Below are 20198 nucleotides of genomic sequence, written 5' to 3'. Positions count from 1 at the left end.
CTGATAAACAGCATCTTTTACAAGTCTAGCTATTTTTGCCAGACTCCGTCCCTAGGACAAACACAGTACCGCAATCCCATGAGTGATCACCAGTCCTACCTTTTCTAATATGTCTTTTGATTCCTTAGTAATCCAGCGTGGGTAATGAGGTGTGTCCACTCGGATTGACTCAAACAACTCATCTTCATCGTCCCCATGGAAAGGAGATTGTCCAATAAGCATCTCATACAGCAAGACCCCAAATGACCACCAGTCCACGGAGAACGTGTACCTCAAGCCTTGCAGGATCTTTTTCCGCAGAAGGAGAGGAGCAGAGCGAGAAAGGCAGGTAATCAGTAAAAGGCAGCTTCCCCATGATGGATGTATTTCAGGCTTTTCAAAAACCTGATAATATTGTATGTCATACACGCCAGAAAAAAAGTTATTTTAGGAGGAAATAACTACCTAGGATTTTTAGGGAAAAGAAGAAAAATAATCCACCTGTCCGGCATGGTTGTTGACACTGATGTACATCCGTAGTTTTATTCTTGGCTACTGTTTGTGCAGATGTGGACAACTCAAACTCTTTGCTCTCACTGACAGATTTTATCCGCTAATTTTAAACACCCTGTACTTGGAAATCATCTTTCTCTAGTTTCTTTACAAGATGATAAAGCAAGGAAAGGGAAGGGGGGAAGAAGCAGTGATGAAAGCAAGTTAGTAGCAAACAGACTTTGATGCCATTTAGAACCTAACTGACTTATTTGGACTATTTTGCAAGTCATATATTTTTTAAAACAACTCTGAGCACAAGGACTTTAATTTAATGAGATGCTCCGTACAAGCTGCTTTTTCTTTGTATTTTGGCTGCTGGCAGCAACACATGCCTCTTCTTTATCTGAAGTACTAATATATTCATTTTGAGGGAGCCCCTCGTGTACACTCAGTGTAAAGGCAGAAGGGAAGATTAATTTTTGAAACACAAACTTTTATCATTTCAAAAACACGTTTTTGAAGCTTGCCATAAATACTGCAGACAGAGCTTATTTACAAATATTAAGTACCTTCTACAGAGAACACAGAGATTTAATGTTTTTACATGCTAATTATCTTCTTTAAATTTATGAAGTATTAGCCTACAAAGGAAGATTAACAACAGCTGCTGCTCTAACATCATTGTATTAAATCTGCCCTGAACAGCATGTGGCAGTGTCATACTGACCTCAGGAGCAATGTAGTCTGGGGTGCCGCAGAAAGTGCTTGCCTTGTTCTCGCCGACGACATTTTCTTTGCACATTCCAAAATCAGCTATTTTGATGTGGCCTTCTTTATCGAGCATCACGTTGTCCAGTTTTAGGTCTCTACAAAAAGTGCGAAAAAAAAGAACCAAACTTGCTTTAAGAACAAGTGAATACTTTTTATTTTCAGATGCATGCAGCTTCTTATTAAAATTAAAATGAACCTACCTGCACCATACGAAGAGGCTTTTCAAGAAAATAATCGTCAATCAGCACAACAGAGACAAAATTATTACTTTGTATTTTGTGTAAGGGTAAGGACAAGGAAAGAATTATGTCTCTCTTGTCTGAGTAACTAAAGAGGCTGATGTATAGTGGGTGACTTTATAACTGGCACCATTTGCTTTCAAATCTAACAGGGCGCCCGGCGCCGCTGTTGCTGCTGGAACGAGGCACGGGTTAACGTGTGCTACGCTGCCTAATGTAAAGCAAAGGCAGCATTGCTGGCGTCCAAGGGCGTTTGGCACGAGAGTGAATGCTCCAAGCCTGCCCAGCTTTAGTGCTTGCTCCTAGTTACGGCACTGGGGAGCTCCGGGCTTGCAGTCGCAGTGAAGGGGTCTGTGAAGTGCCATATTCATGCCTTTTTCAGAATAATACGCCTCCCTCAAGTACAAGCTTTTTAATGGCATTTTCCAAAAGCTGCATTCCCTCACTTTCACAGCAATGCATTTTTTTTGGTCCATCTGGCTGCAGAAGCACATACCAAGGAGAGCAGGCTGAAGGGAAACTCAACAGCCCTGCTGCTTACCAAGAAAAACTTGAATAGAGCAGGCAATTTTACATGAGAACAGTACAGTCTTTTCTCCTCGGTAACTTAAGCTTCCAGTATCAGCCAGGCAGATTGCCAAGTAGGTGAGGTGCTGCTCAGACCAAGATTCCCCAGGCTAAGGCAGCACACCATTAATCCTTCCTCTCTGTTTGGACATCAGCTGCTGTTTGCCTGAGCAAACAATAAACTTCTGAGAGGGGCAAATGCATTGCAACTTGTTCAAATGACAGCTAGAACAAGTTCTAAAATACATCTCCATTATGCTAATACCTGCAAAGACATTGCTCTGTTTCTTCTATGCAGCGATGTTTGTTTGTATGAATCCAAGGGATTCATTTACGTGCAAAGTCTACCTGCAACCACACCAGTCAGTTTGTGTGATTACACCAGCAAACTTTCATTATTCTGGTTGCCAAGGGGAAAAAAAAAGATAAAATGGGTCTCAAGCATGTTAATGCCCTTGGAATAACACCAATTCTCTTAACAGAAAGCTGTTACTAGTTGCATTAATCAGTAGTTCTGAGATAGATACACCCGGTGTTATGACAGTTCATAGGTCCCACACTGGAACTAATAGGTACTCACCTGTAAATAATGCCTTTGCTGTGAAGAAACTGTAACCCACATAAAATTTCAGCTCCGTAAAACCTGAAAAGACCAACACATCCTTTAAATTGGCTTGCTCAGTTAAGACACAGTCAGTGCAGCTGGCCAGAAGAGCTGCCATAAGTTTGTCTTTATGGAGTGAGACGTATTGTACATGTCTTTCAATACTAGGAAAGATAAATGCCATATTTAATAGTACACCTGTATTTGTACAGCTTGTTGCACTGGATGTTACAGTCTGCAAGTTAATCTCTTTACTGCACATCTGTGGTATCTAATGCCAAACATTCAAGGGGTCAGCAGCTGCCTTAATGTTTCATTCCACTTCCATTTGAGACAGCGTCCCTTTTCTACTCTTTAGTAGTCTATGTACATGTTTGCAGAGAGCTATATGCATGTGCCTTTTTGAAAGCCAGCTATCAGGAGCTCAGCACTCACGGGATTGCTGTAGGAGGGGACGGGGCATTAATGGCTGAACTAGAAACAGGCCTCAATTATCTTCTTCTGCACCTGCCCAGTTGTAGAAGGCAGCCTAAAAGTAGCCTTGCTTCAGGGCAGTCTCCTCAAAACGGAGGTGATAATCCAGAGCATACGAGGGAAGACACTAAAGGAATGCTTTCCCCTCCACCTGAAATGCATTAAAAGATTTTTTTTTGTTTTGTTTTTTTTAAACAAATACAAAACTATTATTTCCATTTCTGTATAGCAGATAGACCTGAATGTTGACCCAAAACTTCAAAAATGTGTGCTGAGGATGCAAGAAGATGTTGAATGGAGGTGAGGCAGAGGGGCTTTATCCAGATTTTTGCTGGGGACAGTGGGAATGGAGCTAGTCCTGACCTGTAACACCGGCTACTGCCCAGTCACTATTTATTTCAGACTCCTTGATCCAATCCAATCCCGTATTCCTTAGTACGGCACACAGTAACACAAGTCTAGTCTATTCCTAGTCTGTTTATACAACCATCACTGATGCTCAGGAGTGGATCCAGTATCCTACACTGTTACCTTTAAGATCTTGCCTATTCAATTATTTTAATTAAAACCTTCATGCTTCTGAGTGAGGGAGGTAGAAAATACTGTCATAAAACTAGCAAAATATGATAGATATAATAATAATAATACACTCTAAGTCTTCAGCTCCAGTGATTGCTAAAGTCATAGGTAACTGTGGCAAAATTACACCTGCTAAAAATCAAGTACTTTTTCCTACTGAATAGACACCTTTTTCTTTGGCCTTCCCAGCCCTTTATTAGTATCTTGCAGGAATTGCAGGTTCCAGCATTTCTGCACTATCCTATCAAATTAACAACAAGAGTAAATAATATAGGGATTTTTTTTTCCATGCTGTTTTCTTAGGAATTTAATTATTTCATCAATAATGAAATATTCAGCAATAATCAATAATGAAATATCCTAAGAGGCACTGAAGTGGTACCTTGTGCTTTTCATTGCTGGTCATGTTGTGGTTTACCAGGCATCCCTAGGTACTTAAACTGCTAAATATATTAAGGTATACTGCTAAGTTAATTAAGAAAACCTAACCCCATACATCATTAAATGAGCTTCTTTCATTGTATCAAACCCCTGCCTAGGAATACCCTTAGAATCATCAGCCACTGAAACTTGAGCAGAAGATTGCAGGTAAGGGGTGTAGAATTAGTAGCAGTAAAACCACAAAGATGATGTTTGTTCAGGCAGATAGGGACGGAAGGGTTTTGGACTTACGTTGCTCTGTAGAGATCAAAACGCCCCTTGTCCTGTATGTGGAACATCAGGTCTCCCCCATTCAGGAACTCCATAACAAAGAACAGATGATCCTGTTTGCAAATCAGCAGAATGAAAAAATTACTGATGTTATTGCAGCCACAGCGTGGAATATATGAAGCAGTGATGTGGCTATTGGGGACCAAGCAGTCACTTTCCTCCTATGCAGAGATATTTCTCCACTACGTACACATCTAAGATTGTATGAAATTGCTATAGATTTGTGTATCCTGGTCTTGTATTGTAAGGCTAAATATCTCATCTTGTATTCTGTGGACTTCTAGACTTAATATAAATACACATTTAAGTAAACTTACTGACTCCTACCTGTGACAATCTTTACCCTCACCAAGAATAAATCTAAGGTCAAGGATTTAAATTCAGTTGCCTCTTACTCTAGATTGCATAGATGTTGTTTGGGTCTTGTTCTGTTCTTATCAACCTATATTGGGGCAGCACTCATATTTACTTTCCACAAGGCCTGTGAACTATTTCAGAGTGCAAGAAAAGAAAATTTACTTTTTTGATCACTAACTTATTTTCACTTGACTGCTGGTAACAGCATCCATTGAAGGGTTAAATCTGTTGTGGTGGTGTCATTTTTTAATTTATTTTTCCCCTTACCTTTGTCTGAAATGTGCAGTAAAGGTGCGTGAGAAATGGATTTTCCCATGCAAGTGCTAGGACCCGCTTTTCCACCATGGTACATTCCACATCATCATCGATTAGCACCACATCCTTTTTCAGTGCTTTGATAGCAAAGAATTCATTCTTCCCTTTCAGCTCAGCAAGCAGAACCTGCCAAATAAATACAAACAATGAGATTAGAGCACGCGTATGAAAGACCAACTTTGTCGCTGATGGCAGCAGCAGGAGGAAGTCAAAGGTGACTATAGCAGATGCCACGGCAACAAAAAAATGATTTAAGCAGGAAAGGCAGGTGAGATTTGAGAAGGTGAGGGTGCTGGGTGTAGAGATGAGGGGACAGAGAGGATGTGAGGACCAAATAACGCAGGCAGGGCAGAGTCCAGGGCAATTTTTTTGTCCGTGTCTTGTGAGTTTGGCAAGCATGGCTATAGTCTGTTCTCTTAAAGGTTATCTGCCCAACCGGCTGCAACTGAGAGACCTTTCTGGTTAATGAAAATAGCCCGTAACATTGCAAAGATCCAGCAAGGCAGCTGCCTTAAGACTGCAAGTTTGCTACATACCTTCCCAAAACTTCCTTTCCCTAGTACTTTATGGAAGACAAAGCTGTCTATGTTGAATTTTCTCCTGCTTGCAATCCGCGACGCTGTCTTGGCTGTGCTTCCCTCCCAGAGCTTGTCGTACTCTCTGTTATCTGCTAATTGAAACAGGGAGTTTAAAGTTCAATATATGCAAAAATGTTGCATGACAGATCCTCTGTTAGGAGTTCAGTACTGACATGCTGTTTCAGGGCACCTGCTGCTGGGATCCTGGCAGATCTAAACAAGAGAGGCAAATCAGGTATTTTATAACAAAGTTTAAATTATTCAAGTGTACTTGATACTGTTGAATTTGAATCTGTGATTCTTTCTGATGCTGGCTTTAAGCAATACTTACGACAGGAATTATAAAATCAAAAGCCCTAACTTTTCCCAGTGACTAAGATACAGAGCGTAGTTTGGAGAAAAGGATATTTCACTAGGCCTGCTTTTAAACAAATTATTTATCTTCTGTTAAGCAGAGCAGGCTAGTCCCTCAGCCTAAGCAGGGAGGCCATGAAAGATCTGATTTATGCCTGCTGCTGGCCCATGATTCCAGCTGAGAAGCGTGAATATGCTCGTTAATCCCAATTATATCCTAAAATTATTAACTTTTTCTTTTGATCCCAGCTGCCTAGGATCTGCTGGATCAACAACACAACCCTCTGATGGCGGCTGTGCTGCCTGGTAGCTGCACCCTTAGTATTCAGACAAACTACCTTTGTAAAACTACCTTATTGCCCTGTTCTGGCAAGCCAGATAAGGTGTGATAATTATATCAAAAGTAATTTTCTTACTGGACATGTAAATAGAACTAGCTCAATATATGGATGAATAACTGTATCACTCCAAAAAGACCAGTTATCTCTTTCTGAGCATAGAGATTTCTATCTGGTATAAAGTGACTTTTACAGTTGTTTTTTATTGCATAAATTATCATAGGCTAGCAGTTATTAAAATAAGGCTTATACAATGCTACAATTCTTTAGCCACAATAAAAAAGTGCAGAACCTTATATTGAACGTAAATAATCAGGATTCCAGGTGGTACTGAAACTATCTTGGCTATTAGTAGTATTTTATAGTAGTATTTTGGCTAGTTAAATTCTAACATTGATAGTATTTGCCATTGCACAGGGGTTTCTAATATTTGGTGAACAAATCAAGGTAGTTAATAATGTGCGTGGCAGATTTCAGTTCCAGGAGGGAAAGAGGCATGTTGTACTCAGATTAGCAAGGTTTTTCTCCAGCTCCACCATGGAGAGCTGTGCCGCAATGAGTAAAGCAAGCATTTGCAGAAAGGTGGATATGCTCATGGAATAAAGAACCGTAGGCATTTGTCAAAAGTTATGTAAGCATTGTGTGTGGCCAGGAGACTGTGAAAAAGAAATATATACTTATATTTTTAAACAGCCCTTATTGTTTAAAAAAATGCCTAACACAAGGCAAGAATGAATAACTGCTTAAGTTGTCAGTTTGTGTAGTCTGGTAGGTAAACAGCTAAAAGAAAATAATGCAGCTTTTCTCACCTGTTGTATCTCCTGGACCTCTAGGTTTCTTGTCAAAATCTTGATAAATACCAACACTTTCTACAGATCCAGAATCAGATCTTCGAGTAGATTTCTGAGGAGGAGGAAAGCACTTGAAATTATATTTGCACTGTTAGTTTAGAAATATTCATTTTAACAACACTAGTTGTTAAATACAACATGATGGCAGTATAAATTTTTCTTTTTAATTATCAACTCAGATCACATATCTTCTTTTGTCCAGAAGTTTGGTTCACAGACTATTTAAGCCACACTCTACAGCTTCAGATCACCCAATGTACTTTCTACCCTTTGGGAAAGTACATTATTAAATTTTATAAACAGTCTATGTAGTGTTATTCATTGAAAATTATTAAAGGTACAATGGTTTGAACCCATAATGAGAAGAATTTACACTGTGGGAAAACTTCCCTCTCGGGCATGTGTTTATTTCTTGGCCCGGGAGATGGGAACCACAGTCATACTAGACACACTGAAGTCACACATTCTTGGTCTTCAGCACATGCAAACAACTTTTATTTATGGAAGATCCCCGGTATCAAGTTTCAGTAATGAAAAGATTGAAAACAGTGAGGGCTGTCGCAGCAGTTCTTTCACTACACAGAAAAACTCAAAGTATCTGGTGAATGCTTAGGAAAGCTAAGCTTAGAGGAAATACTATCAGCTTGCATGATACATTTTCCTGTTGTTTTATTTCAGAGCTTGCGTCTGAGTCTTTATTTGCAAGTCAGAAGTCCGCGGCAGCCTGTGCACAAGGGACCAGTCACGCTGCAGCAGGAGACAAATAATGTAAACCATGGGGCCAGTGTGAATTCCAGTGGGGGTTCCTATGTGCATATCTCAGGTTAATAAAAATTGAAAATATCATCTGGTATGTTTCTCCCTATTTTTTTTTTTAATTTTGGTGTTCAAGGTGAATTCAAAGTTGAAGCATGGAAAAACTGACTCTACCTTTATGCTACCACTGTTTAAACACTATTCAAGAAAAGGGGAGAGAATAACCTTGGCTTCATAAAGGAACTAAGTTATATTTCAGGACAACGTGTCTGTTCCTTTTAAGAATTCTGTTAGATGGGATTTTTCCACCCCAATTTGAACTTTAGCCTATCAACATTTTTGTTAATCCTTTTATGAGTCAAATTAAGAAGAGAAAGCCATCTGCATTTCCTCAGTTTCAAACTTCCAGTCCCAATAAAAGTGATATGGAAAAGATTAAGCAAAAAACCAAACATGCTCCGAGAGCAACTATTTACATGGCAAACAGCAGGACAGCATACCTGGCTAACTTGATTTAAAGCTTCAGCTAGCAGCTTCTGGTTTATTCCACACAAGTTTGCCACCTTCTTTTGGCATTTATGATGCACGTTCATTCCACATTCTTAAAAAAAACCCAAAAACAACAACAAAAAAAAACATTTAAGGACAGTTATACAAATGTCATGAAAACATTGTCCAGCATTACACCAAAACCCACCTATCTTTCTGTGTAGTTCAGAAACCTTGTTATAGACCTAGATAGGACATGAATACATTATTAAAACTGCAATTTTAATCTTTAATTTAATGAAGGCTACAAATCTGTTCAAAATGGAACAAACTTCAGGCAGCTTTAGTTTCTCCTCAAAAATCCATTATGATAAAGATCAGCTTACCTTTGCGTAGGAGAATTATAAAAAAATAGGCATTTACAGCAACACTTTGACTACACTTTCAGATACTGCCTTGAGTCAGACTTGTCGAATTTCAGCTCTTGCCGTGCAAAGGGGTCGGACTGGTTACGCAGTGCGAGGGGGGCACGCAGCACCCCAGCCCATTCCCTGACTGCGTGAGAAGCTAGCGCAAAAGCTTTTTAAACAAGGTGTGGATGAGCTGAGTGCCGTATTGCAGACATATATAAATACATGATTCATAGCGGTAGCTGATGTCTCGCGGGGGGCAGCGCGACGAGGTCCCGGCCAGCCTCCGGCCCTACCTTCGCATTTGAGCCCCTGCTTGACGAGGCCCCAGAGCAGACTGCCGCAGTGGTCGCAGAAGGTCGGGCTCATGTAATTGTAAACCTTGAAGCGATGGGGCATGTCGATGTTGAAGCGCTCCTTCTGAAACTGAGAGCAGTGACAGCGTTGAGCCACCTTAGCCTGAGCAGGACCAGCTTCTTATAGAAAATAGCCGGGATATTATAAACCTACAGTTTATGTTTCCTCCCCCCGCGACTACTCCAGTCTTAACATCCTGCATATAAGGCAGCGATACACCTCCAAGCCTAACTAGACACCTAGCGAACACCACAAAGCACTTGTCCACATCTCTTTACACCTCACCATTTAAATGTCTCTTAGCAGTGACCGTGATGCTACTTGCATAAAGTGCTTGGCTTTTAAAAAAATATTTGAGCCTTTTTTTTTTTGTGAGATTTAGGGGTCCTGATAATAGTGAGCTCACACTTTCAAGTGGCAGTGCTGTGATGAAAGATAGGAGAATGCCTACAGAATATGCCCAGAACCACAAGAAAATACGTCAATTTATCCTCCCATACACCATTAGAAATATCAATACACCATGCCACAAAACACACCCAAACAGGAGGGAAAAAAAAAAAATCAGCATTTTTGGATTTTTGAAGCCAGCCAAAATCCTTCTTGCTCCATACATAGGTCCCTCATCTAGAGGGGAAAGAAACAACCCATCATTACTATCCAACTCCTTGCAAGGGGTTTTCTTTTTTTTTTTTTTTTGCTTGAAAATTTCTTTCAGCACCCATTGTATATAATCTTCAAGAGAAGACAGTAACTTGGTTGTGCAGCCAAGTACCTCCCAAACGCACTTGGCTGTTTCTGCGCAAGGTGTTGTCAGCTCAGGAGTGTTCAATTACATATTTATGCTCGCTGTATTATAACCATATTGTTTCACCTCTTACCATTGTGTCCCTGCTGTTGGCTGCAGTACCGGTACACCTCCCAATGATTTTATCAATACATTTCTTATGAATAGCAGCATTGCATTCTTCAAGACATGCACAAGAAAAAAAGGATTCCTTCAGATGATAAATACATGGCATGAGGTGTTTGCATTTCAAAGAGAACAACGTGAAATTCCTTTCCATCATACTAGACACACCAAAACCATTCCCCCCCCCCGTTAAGATGATCATCTTTTTAAAACAACTTCCTCCCATTTCTTATTATCATTATTTGTATTTCTAGACTAAATCTGCCTCCATTAGGCAACGCCGCTAGTACTTGATAACAGGAAGATAATATTTTGTTTTTGAGTTTTACCCTTTGATATCCACCCTACTGTATTGGGTAATGTACAGAGATCAATCCTAAGTCAAAAGTGCTGATCAGTTCAGCTGTAAACCCCAACAATATTTGCAATCCTTTTTAGAACAGCTTTCACAACTGTTCAATGTTTTGTTAACAAAACCTGCTGTGATAAAAGAGTGCAACTTCTCAGCTGCATTATGTGCTTACAAGAAGAAACATTAAGTCTAAATTTTGATACTAAAATTCAGATAAAATGGAGTTGATCGTAACTACAGTGCCTTGGGTCGTCATGCAAAACTTGTGTTTAACATTCACTTATTAAAAAAAATATATATATATATATATGTGTATGTATATGTATATATAAATAAAATGGTGACCATGCACTTTGCCATACATATTTACAGAGTTTTTTTTCCAACAGTAACTATTAGAACTATAGATTAGTGCAGAAAGTAGTACAAGAAAAAGGTAAAAATCAACTTACGCCTACATTTGTAGCCTTGCTTGTTGAGTCCCCTGGGGGGAAAGAAAAAAAAGACAAAGAAAGAACTCATGAAAGCATACGTTTGTTGGACTGAAAAAATTTTTTTGAAGTTGTTTTTACCATGTCAGCCAATCAAGCCTTTATCTGTTGGAATATTTATTCTAATTAATAAACTGGACTAAGTTCTGCTATACAGAATTGTCTGTCTGAGGAAGGCAAGGTTCAAAGAAAAGGTAGCATGTTTTGTTAGACCAACAGATTATGAAGACAAAACAGAAAAGAGGTGGTTTCAATCACATGGGAAGTCCTTCTTCTGATATGACTTACTATGAAAATGGTCTAAAGGGATACAGCTTCTTGCCCTCGATGGGTCTTTACTCTGATCATCCTATCAGCCACTTCACATCTCAAAGTCTGAGCGTTATTTTCTCAGGTCCACACAAAGGAAAGCAGTAATCAATCACACTCTTCCGTGAAAGCGCCGTTGTTGATTACATGCCAGACCTCGCTTTTGGCTCTAATTTTTGCCAATTATTTCAATGGCAAAAATGTTCAAGTTTTTTAATGTGAAAGAAATGACTATAGCTCTTGGGCAAGACAATACTACTAGTAAATATATTTTTTCATCTCGCACCACAGATGAAATTATATGTTACGTTTTGTCTCAAAGTACCCGAAGCAAATTTTACAATTATTTAGCCTTTGGGTGTGGGGGGAGCTTAGCATTTCCTTCTTACCATACAAAATCCTTGCAGACAGAGCAAAACGTAGGTTGTCCAAAGAAGGTAGCAATGAATTCATGATTTTTGATGTAGTGGATTTTGGCTTGCTTGATAGCTCCTCTCCTGTTCATAGTTACTGTCCCCTCTTCTTCCCTCATTGACTGTTTGCAATCTGGGGGGATGGTGGGGAGAAAAGAAGACACACTTTTAACACTGAAGTTATTAGCAAGATTAACATTTGCTTTCCAAAAATGCTCAGTCTGTCTTTGCTTCAAACTTGTATTTTTATTTATTTTATGTCTGTATACCGCAGACTTTCAGTCCAATAAGGGTGGAGGATAGGCATGCGCGAGTTCTAGAGCCTCCCTGCGACCGTGTTTGCAAGCACTTCACACCACTGCTTATTCCTAGGAAGTCTTCAGCAGATGAGCTGAGAGGAAGGAGCAGGAAATGGAAGTACTATCCTGCTAGAGAAACGACAACCGCAGCTGTTTCTTGACGAATTATATACTCCTATATGTTATATGATTTATGTATAAGAGAAATAATGTTCTACTGGAAGCATGAAGGTCTTCAGCAGCAGCAGCCTTTCCATGCTGCAGCTGCATGTGCTCTCCTGAACCAGAGCTACAGAATTTCAGTAAAACGAACATGAAGTGATGCAGGACCCTCTGAACCATCACTGGACCATGCCAGTGTTTCCTTTTGACAGAAAGGTGATAAAGACCAATCTTCCAGTCTCCAGGGTCATAAAATAGTGAGGACGAATGAGATTTCCAATTAGGCATTCCCATTAGGCTCTCTTATAACAACTCCTGATGTCTGTCAACGTGTCCCAGCCCTAATCCCCTCTCCCCTTCCAGTCCCCAGGGCATCCCCTTGAATTTTCATGTAGTATTAACCAAGAAAACAACAACATTCTTGGGATCTGCATCCCATTGGCACATACAGCTCTTTCATTACAGGGTGTAACTATTTCCACTCATTTTCCAAGGAAGCATTCGAGTGGCTCTTACAGAAATGAGCCTCCTGCATTGCGGTCTTTCAGCCGCAACTCACACTCTATGGTCTTACTTTTAAATTTTGAAAGTGATAGGAGGAGGTTGTAATGGAGATACACTCTTTAAGGTGCAAGTGTCAAAAGAGACAGGGATGACTGGCAATTTAACCCTAGGACGTGTTTCTTCTGGACAGAGAGCAGCTGTTGAAGTACACGCTTTCAATGTCATCGGGGCTTTGCTTTTTATGCAGATAGGAACAGATCTGTTTTCTTCACCAAGTCACCTTAACTGCAGTGCTCGAGCTTGCTGCAAGATCATCCAGGACCTCTGTTTTTCTTGCTGCTAGCTGTGCTTCTCTTTTAGTAGCTGGCTGCCAGCACAGCTGTGCTAACAGACTGCCCAACTTGGGAAGCAAAGGCCAAAGTCAGCTGAGAGGTTAAGGAAAGATTAGGCAATTTACTGTAAAGAAAGGTCCAAAAGGTCCCTGGGTCCTACCACAAGATAGCAATGCAACTTCTCTGAGAAGCTGGCCATTGGTTCAGAAAAAAATGATGTTTCATCCCATTTTTCCCCCGAAAAAGAGTTCACAAAACACACTATGAAATCTGGACACCACGTACATCACTAAGCTGCCTCTTCCCACCAGGAAGGGGCTTCATTTCTTCTGCTCAAGCAGCTGACTGGGATCACCGCACACAACCTCCCACCGACAGCTACATTTCGGCTTGTAGATGCCTGCAGACAACACCGTCCTTTTGTTCAGTACTGCCGCACAAATGTTCAGCCCTCACCCCCTGCTCCTCCAATAGATCCAGGGAACCCGGCACTGCATTGCGCGGGAAGGAAAACAACGTTGGTGGGAGCTGGTGCTATTTTGCACGGGCTGCTGGGTGCACAGGGTGTCTGCAGAAGTGTGATTTAATCAGTAACAGCAAAGTAGAGAAAGATTTGTCATTTTTTTCACATGTATTCTCAAGGAATTCCCTGCGGAGGAGCAGTTTAAGGGACAAAAACCCTCCCTAAAGTTTGTGGGAAACCACGTGGCTAAGTGTGAGATGAGCAGGATTCACCGGGTGAGCAGGATATGGCTTCTCCTCACCCTGTAGCAATCTAATACTGCTGATATTGCATGCAAAATTCCCAGAGAAAACTTCTAACCAGTATCAGGGAAACTGTGGTGCATCTTCCCTATTTGGAAAACAGACATTGAACTTGTCTAGCATCTATTTTTAGAGGGTAGTTAAACAGGGCTGTATCATTTGCAATTTGTACAAGAAAAAAAAATTCATTTCCCTTAAACATATTTTAACCATGAGGAATCCTTGAGCCCAGCAGAACTTCCAAATCAGCTGGGAGAACACACTGTCTTCACCACAAACCACCTTATTCAATACCTTTGCTCAAAGCAACCAATATGCCAAAGCACAGTTGAAAATGTTTTCTCCTGCATGCTCAGGAAGAGCAGAGAGCTCTGGGTGGCAGCTACGGGTCAAGCACATTAAGCGAGTTTGCATGGACACTACGGTTCTCCAGATGGGCTGTATCCATGTGTTGCACATGGGACTTAATTTCGGTGCCAGCCCTTCGGAATATTTCCATCCTTACAACCAATAACATCTCGTGCAACCAATAGTCTGGACAACGTTTGCTGAGCTACCCAAAACAGTATTGCTACAATTGTGCTGCACTCTAATAAACCCCAAGGTGACATGTCTAATTGTCTCCATTTATCCTCCCTAAGTTCAAGGACAAGAGAAAACAACCTCCAAAATAACACTATTAGAGTTTAAAAAAAAAAAAAAAAAAGGAAAAATATTTACCGTCTTCAGAGTTCATCTTTCATTTTAAGTCACTCATTTTGTGGCGTTGTTTATAAGCTGAGGAGAGGAAAGATAAACCGGGACTTTGCTTCAAATGGGGATAGGCAAAGCCTTCCCTGAGCTAAATGGCTGATCAAATTGGAAGAGACTTGTCTCAAACTTTGCAATATATTATAAAGTTTACTAACGTTCCTGTTCAGCATAACTGTAAACCTTCTGTTGCCTTGCAATTGGCTTTGTTTGAAAGTTAATTGTGCCCTCCGGGTCAAGAAAATATTAATCTAAGAGCACCATCGTTAAAAGGAAAAGTTATATTTCTCACAAAGGAGACTCTGCTGGTACAAACTGCTTAAGAAGAAAACTGCTTTTTAATTTGGTCCTGGAGAGGGTCACTGTACAGGCATTTATGTATGCATAGGTCACCTGTATATAAAACATTCACAAAACACAACAGTTGCCCAAAAGTCTACATTTCTGTGACTTAATTTTGCTACGCCAAATCATTTGGGTTTTTGGAATCAGCACAACGTTTCATTTACAGGCAGAGTACGAGTAGGTGACGTCTCTCAGTCCAAAAAAAAAAAAAAACAACCCAGAAAAATCCCCCAAACTCCTCCCTTCTCAATCTTGTTGATTTTACGCTGCTGACACTGAAGTTGCAATAGCAATTTGAAATGCACGAGCCGATTCCATCTCCTCTCGAAGCTGGCACGCAACAGCAAATTCCCTCTCCTGGCGCCGAGCAGTTGTAACTACAGGCTTCAATATGGGTGGTCAAAAGTGGTGGTTGCAAACACTTAGTAGCATCTTTATTAAAGACATTCACATGTGTTGTAGTTTATGTAGATACATGGATAAAGTAACCCCACCGAGACTGAAGGACCCCTTCCTTCCGGGGTGGGCTGGCAGCTCTACGCAGACACCCGATCCCCTTCTTCGTGTGCATGTGCACGTCAATGCATGCATGTGCATGGTCAGGGGCAAACGGGACAAGCCCATTTTTTCCAAGTGCAAAAAGTCACAGGGAAACTAACCTTTAAAAATACATCATGAGGTCTGTGATGTTTCCCGCAAGCAGATTCCACCTAGTTTGCTCTGCTCGACGCAGCTCCTGTTAGCTCCCTGCCCAACCAAATACACAGCCAGCTTTGCGTTTAGGAGGGTACCGTGCCTGTGAACGCTCACTTGTCTTACCACAAACAGAAAAAGCCAAACCCACACACCTAAATGCGAAGATGGTTTCCATTAAATGTGTGCAATCACACTGCTAGATGCAGACTAATGCAGGTGTGCAAGGTACTGCTGAATTAATATTAAATCTGTCAAATTTTTAGAAAGAGAATTTTCTCTGCTAAATGATTAAATCACACCAGCTTCCCCATTTACAACTATAAGGCCCAGTTCTGGCTTTTCAGCCCTCATTATATTTTACTGATAATGTGAAAACCCTCCCCCAGCATGCCTCATCCACAGAGAAACTTGCTTCAAATCTTAATTTAGACCCGTGCAATATGCAGACTGTGTGAGCAGAGCATCTGCAAATCTGTTATTTACCCCATTATTTTTCGCAGATGCCTCTGAACAGTCTCAGCTCTCGTGCTTGCTCCACACTCATCTCTACAAGCACAGAGAAAACCACCACATTTATAACGTATACACACCCCTCTGTTCCATATTCCTCTCCCAGGAGCCAGCTACTTTATCAAAGTTCACATGCAAATTATTTGCCTTCTGATGCATCTAACAGTGTTTTAAGGAAAGAATTCACTAACCCTTTCTCCAGAGAGCTGAAGACAGCAAAATGGCAATTCCGAATTCAAAAACGAGGCAAAAAGCGTATTTCAAAAGCCTCCAAAGTGGCTTGCGCAGAGCAAGACACTCAGCAGTCCAGAGAGCTGTCTCTGCGATGCCGCGTTTTCTTACTCGATAAGGTCATTAACTTCACTTGGATAAACAAGATCAAGCAAAGCATTAAGCGTATTGCAACTCAAAGCTATTAAAATTAAAGCTGCTTTACAGAAGCATCACCTATTTTCAACACTAAAATAAGAGGATATGCAGCAGAAAGAATATTATATTATAAAATGAAAATGGGGGTCAACACACTATTCCCTTGCTTTATTTCCAATTTCTCATGCCAGAAGAAAAACTTACAGATTTCCAGCCCAAACTTATTTTCAGCTTGTACGATGGAAGGCAGAAAAGTTGCTAGACAGCTCTAAGTCAGGGCTCTGCAGTCCTATTTTATACAGTCTGGAAGGAAAACACCTCTAAGACTGGCAAGACTTTTCCTACCTACCTCCAAATTAACTGACCAGGCCTCAGTCTGCAAAAAGGACATACAAATGAAACGGCTCAGTGTAGCCCATCGTGGAGCACATTTTAATACCAGTTTACTCCAAGAAAATTATTTGCTAGCAGTAAATCTGACAGTGGAGCAATAACATGCTTACTTCTCAATACAGCTGCCTATGAGTTGAAGTAAAAAGAAAAAAAAAAACCCAATTTTCCCTAAAGATGGAAGGATGTTTGCTGCTTAGAAGGAGGGGTTGGGAATCAAAGGATTTAGTCTGCAAAGCAAGCCAAAGAAAGAACTGGGCCCCTTTGCAAAGAGCTTGGAGATTTTCAAACGAAAGGTACCGTCTGTAAATCAAAGATATTGGCAGTAGCGATACCTTCAAATAATCTGGGGAACAACTGAAATACTAGTTTCAGAAAAAAGCTTTTTTGCATCTATTTTAGAAACACAGCTAATGTACAGTTCTTTATGGAAAAGCACGTCAGAGAGAGAACAAAATAATGTGTGTATAGGGAGGAATCTGAACTGTCTCTAAGCTTTCAACTGCTAACTAAAGGCTTTAGCGATGTAAAGAATGGAAGTTAATACAAACATTCTTGTAATGCAATAACAAACTTCTCTGCTCTAGCACTGATAAATGGTAATTTAACAAGGGGAAACATTTACAGTAGTGATCGTGAGCCAAGATCATTGTAACATTTGCCCATTTAGCAATACTCAGTGACATAAGGAAAAGTGTAATTTTTAGGAAGGTTAACATGTTAAAAAATAATAATTGCACTAAGTGTTCGATGTGAACATTGCAAGGATCAGATTAAGTCTTTCCTTCACAAAACATGCAAGCATAAATATGTCTCAAAAAGGAGACTCCACTGCCTCTGCGGGTTGGTTACCAAAAAGGTCCATAAAATAGAAGGACCTTCCACCTTGCAATAATTTTCTATTTACCTAACAAGAACATTAACACGTGAATCTTAGCTTGCCAATGAACACCTGGCTGTATGATTTAACGATCCATTCAGTGTTTAGACTTCATCCACTATCATCTGCAATCCTTAACTATGGCCTAATAATAAAGATGATGATAAAAAAACCTGCAAGAACATTATGCCTATTTTTAATTTATTTTGATAAGTAACTAAGTACAATTATCTTTGTATTTATTGCACGCAAGTGTATTACGTTCATAATAACAGCTAATAACTATTTACAGAAGGTTTTCACTTATGCCATCTCTACTGTTTTTCATGTCTATGCAGAGGGAAGGACACATGCTTCAGCCTTATTAAATGAGCAATAGAAAATAATGAAGTTAATTTTGTGCATTTTGGCTGAGAAACATTTAAGCCTCTGGATAGCTGGATTTCCGCATATTTTTAAATAGATATATTCTCATAATACTACTGCCACATAAAGCTGCTTTGCACACAAAAGCCATGAAGACCACGGAGATTAAGGTTTTCTAACATGAAGGTTCACAACAGTTTGAACCCAAACCAGAATATTACTGATGTATAAACAGAGCGCTTTTGAGCTTCAGAGAAATGCTCTTATTTAGGGGCTCTTCAAAATCATGCTTTTTTGTTTGTTTGTTTTAAAGAGTTACCTTTTCATAAAAGAGACCAAAGTAATGAGTGTTTTTGCTGTTGCGTTGCCACCACAAGGATAAAATGTCAACTCTGAAATGTCACCTACTGCACATCACATTATTTTTAGTAGCTTTTCCAATAACTGCTATGAAGATGGCACATATGGTACAAAAAATGTTCACAATTAACTTGTTTCATGAGAGCAGAAGTGTGTTCCCTGTATATGTCAGAAAAAAAAATTCTTTTCAACTTACATGCTTATTCCTTCCCCTGATTATTTAAAAACACATGGTATGAAATGACGGAAGACTGATAGGTTAAAATGACAGAAAATCCACTTAATACCCAAGAAATACAAGTTTCAAGACTTTTGGGAGAGGAAAGTTTTAAGCACTAACAGAGCAAGTCATAGGGTTTATATCACTGTCTTTAGGAAAGAATTGCACAGATAAACACATCCCCATCAAAATATTTATTCTTGTTACTGTACCTAAAGCTTCCACACTCATAATTAACTGCATCCATCTTACCTCCTAGTTTCTTTTTCAAAAAGCATGCGCAGATTTCTAATGTATACAGGATGTTCACTTTATAAATTGAAAGGGCAGGACACTGACTTGATTTGCATTTGCATTGATTTGCACTTAATCATTCACTCATTGCTACAATCAGCCTCAGGGATTAGCAAAAATCCCAGGAAACCCAGAGCCCATCCCCCAGTCCACAAAACAGTTTCCCATGTAAGCTAGAACAACAAGATATATAACTTTGCGTCTTAAAAGGAACAGATTATATTTTTCTATCACATCAAAACATGAGAACAGAGAGATTAAAGACCCTAAAGTGGCTAAATGCAACAGCAATATAGGCATAAAAGCATTTAAAAATGCAGCACCCATGACTGTCTCAAAAAAACAAACCAAACCAACCCAACCTCACCCAAAAGAAAACAAAACATCAAAACCCCCCACAATCCTACAAAACAAATCAATGAAACCAGAAAACTCTACTCAGTGCATTAAGTGATTTTTTTTAAGCTACATCTTGTGTTCTACAAATGAAACTGGGAAAAAAGTTACATTTGTACATAACTGACTGAAAAAAAATGAAGAGTTGACATTACCTGCATCTTCTAAAAAATACTGCACAGCCATCAGCACCTTCCCCTGAGGTTGCAGGTCAAGCTACGAAAGAAAGATATCAACAGTGAAGTCTGCGGCCGACTGAAGTTCTCAGGCATTTAAACAGCTCTTTCTAGGGAAACAAATATATTATTCAAGGACTGTTGGACTGCGACTTTGTTCCATGGCACTGCCGCGGCTAAACCAGGTGCTTTCCTTCCTTCGCCTGCTTTGCCGGTGTGCCGCGTTGCTTTGATGCCTACCCGAAAGCTCAGCGCAGTCATAGCTCACATCGTCTTTGTGTGCCTTCTTCTGCAAGCCAGTTTGGTGGCTTCTGTTTTCATTTCTAATAATTTCAGTTTGCACAGGAACCCAGTTTTAAAACGTCTGTACAGTGCTTTAAATGTTTACTGCAAGCGCAAGCCATAGAGATATCAAATACTGTTGTCTGTCATCAGAACAATAATGGTATGAACAAATTTGATGGTGCTTGTCTCCCCAAACCGTGACAGACGGGTTTTGTGGCAAACCCCAGAGGCCAGAGTAATTGCAAAGCTCCCCGCTGCAAAGGGGAATGCCTCTGAGCTGAGAGAGGGAGGGAGCCAGCTCCCGGGCTTGCAGAGTAACCACAAATCCTTAAATTGCCGCCTTCATAAAAAGTAGGAAGATATTACGCATGAGAGAGTCTGATTCAGTCTTCACTTC

General features: G+C 40.1%; 1 protein-coding gene across 4 annotated transcripts in view; it reads right to left on the bottom strand.

Moving 5' to 3' along the window:
• PRKCD (protein kinase C delta) overlaps positions 1-20198 on the bottom strand; it is a 64260-nt gene that overhangs the window by 1892 nt on the left and 42170 nt on the right. For 2 of the 4 annotated variants that reach the window (XM_067303250.1, XM_013944456.2), the window contains exons 4-16: positions 19496-19556; positions 11679-11835; positions 10942-10973; positions 10106-10191; positions 9164-9293; positions 8469-8569; positions 7171-7264; positions 5628-5761; positions 5044-5217; positions 4381-4472; positions 2632-2694; positions 1202-1340; positions 100-288 (exon numbers count right to left, since the gene is read on the bottom strand). In XM_067303250.1, the coding sequence (XP_067159351.1) occupies positions 100-288; positions 1202-1340; positions 2632-2694; positions 4381-4472; positions 5044-5217; positions 5628-5761; positions 7171-7264; positions 8469-8569; positions 9164-9293; positions 10106-10191; positions 10942-10973; positions 11679-11835; positions 19496-19556 (1452 nt within the window). The remainder of the gene's footprint in view (positions 1-99; positions 289-1201; positions 1341-2631; positions 2695-4380; positions 4473-5043; positions 5218-5627; positions 5762-7170; positions 7265-8468; positions 8570-9163; positions 9294-10105; positions 10192-10941; positions 10974-11678; positions 11836-19495; positions 19557-20198) is intronic. The other 2 variants (XM_067303251.1, XM_067303252.1) reach the window with 2 other exon arrangements.

Source organism: Apteryx mantelli, chromosome 12 (genome assembly GCF_036417845.1).
Source record: "Apteryx mantelli isolate bAptMan1 chromosome 12, bAptMan1.hap1, whole genome shotgun sequence".
NCBI lineage: Eukaryota > Metazoa > Chordata > Aves > Apterygiformes > Apterygidae > Apteryx > Apteryx mantelli.
Note: the sequence above shows the minus strand (reverse complement) of the source record. Positions and strands in the feature narration are given on the sequence as shown.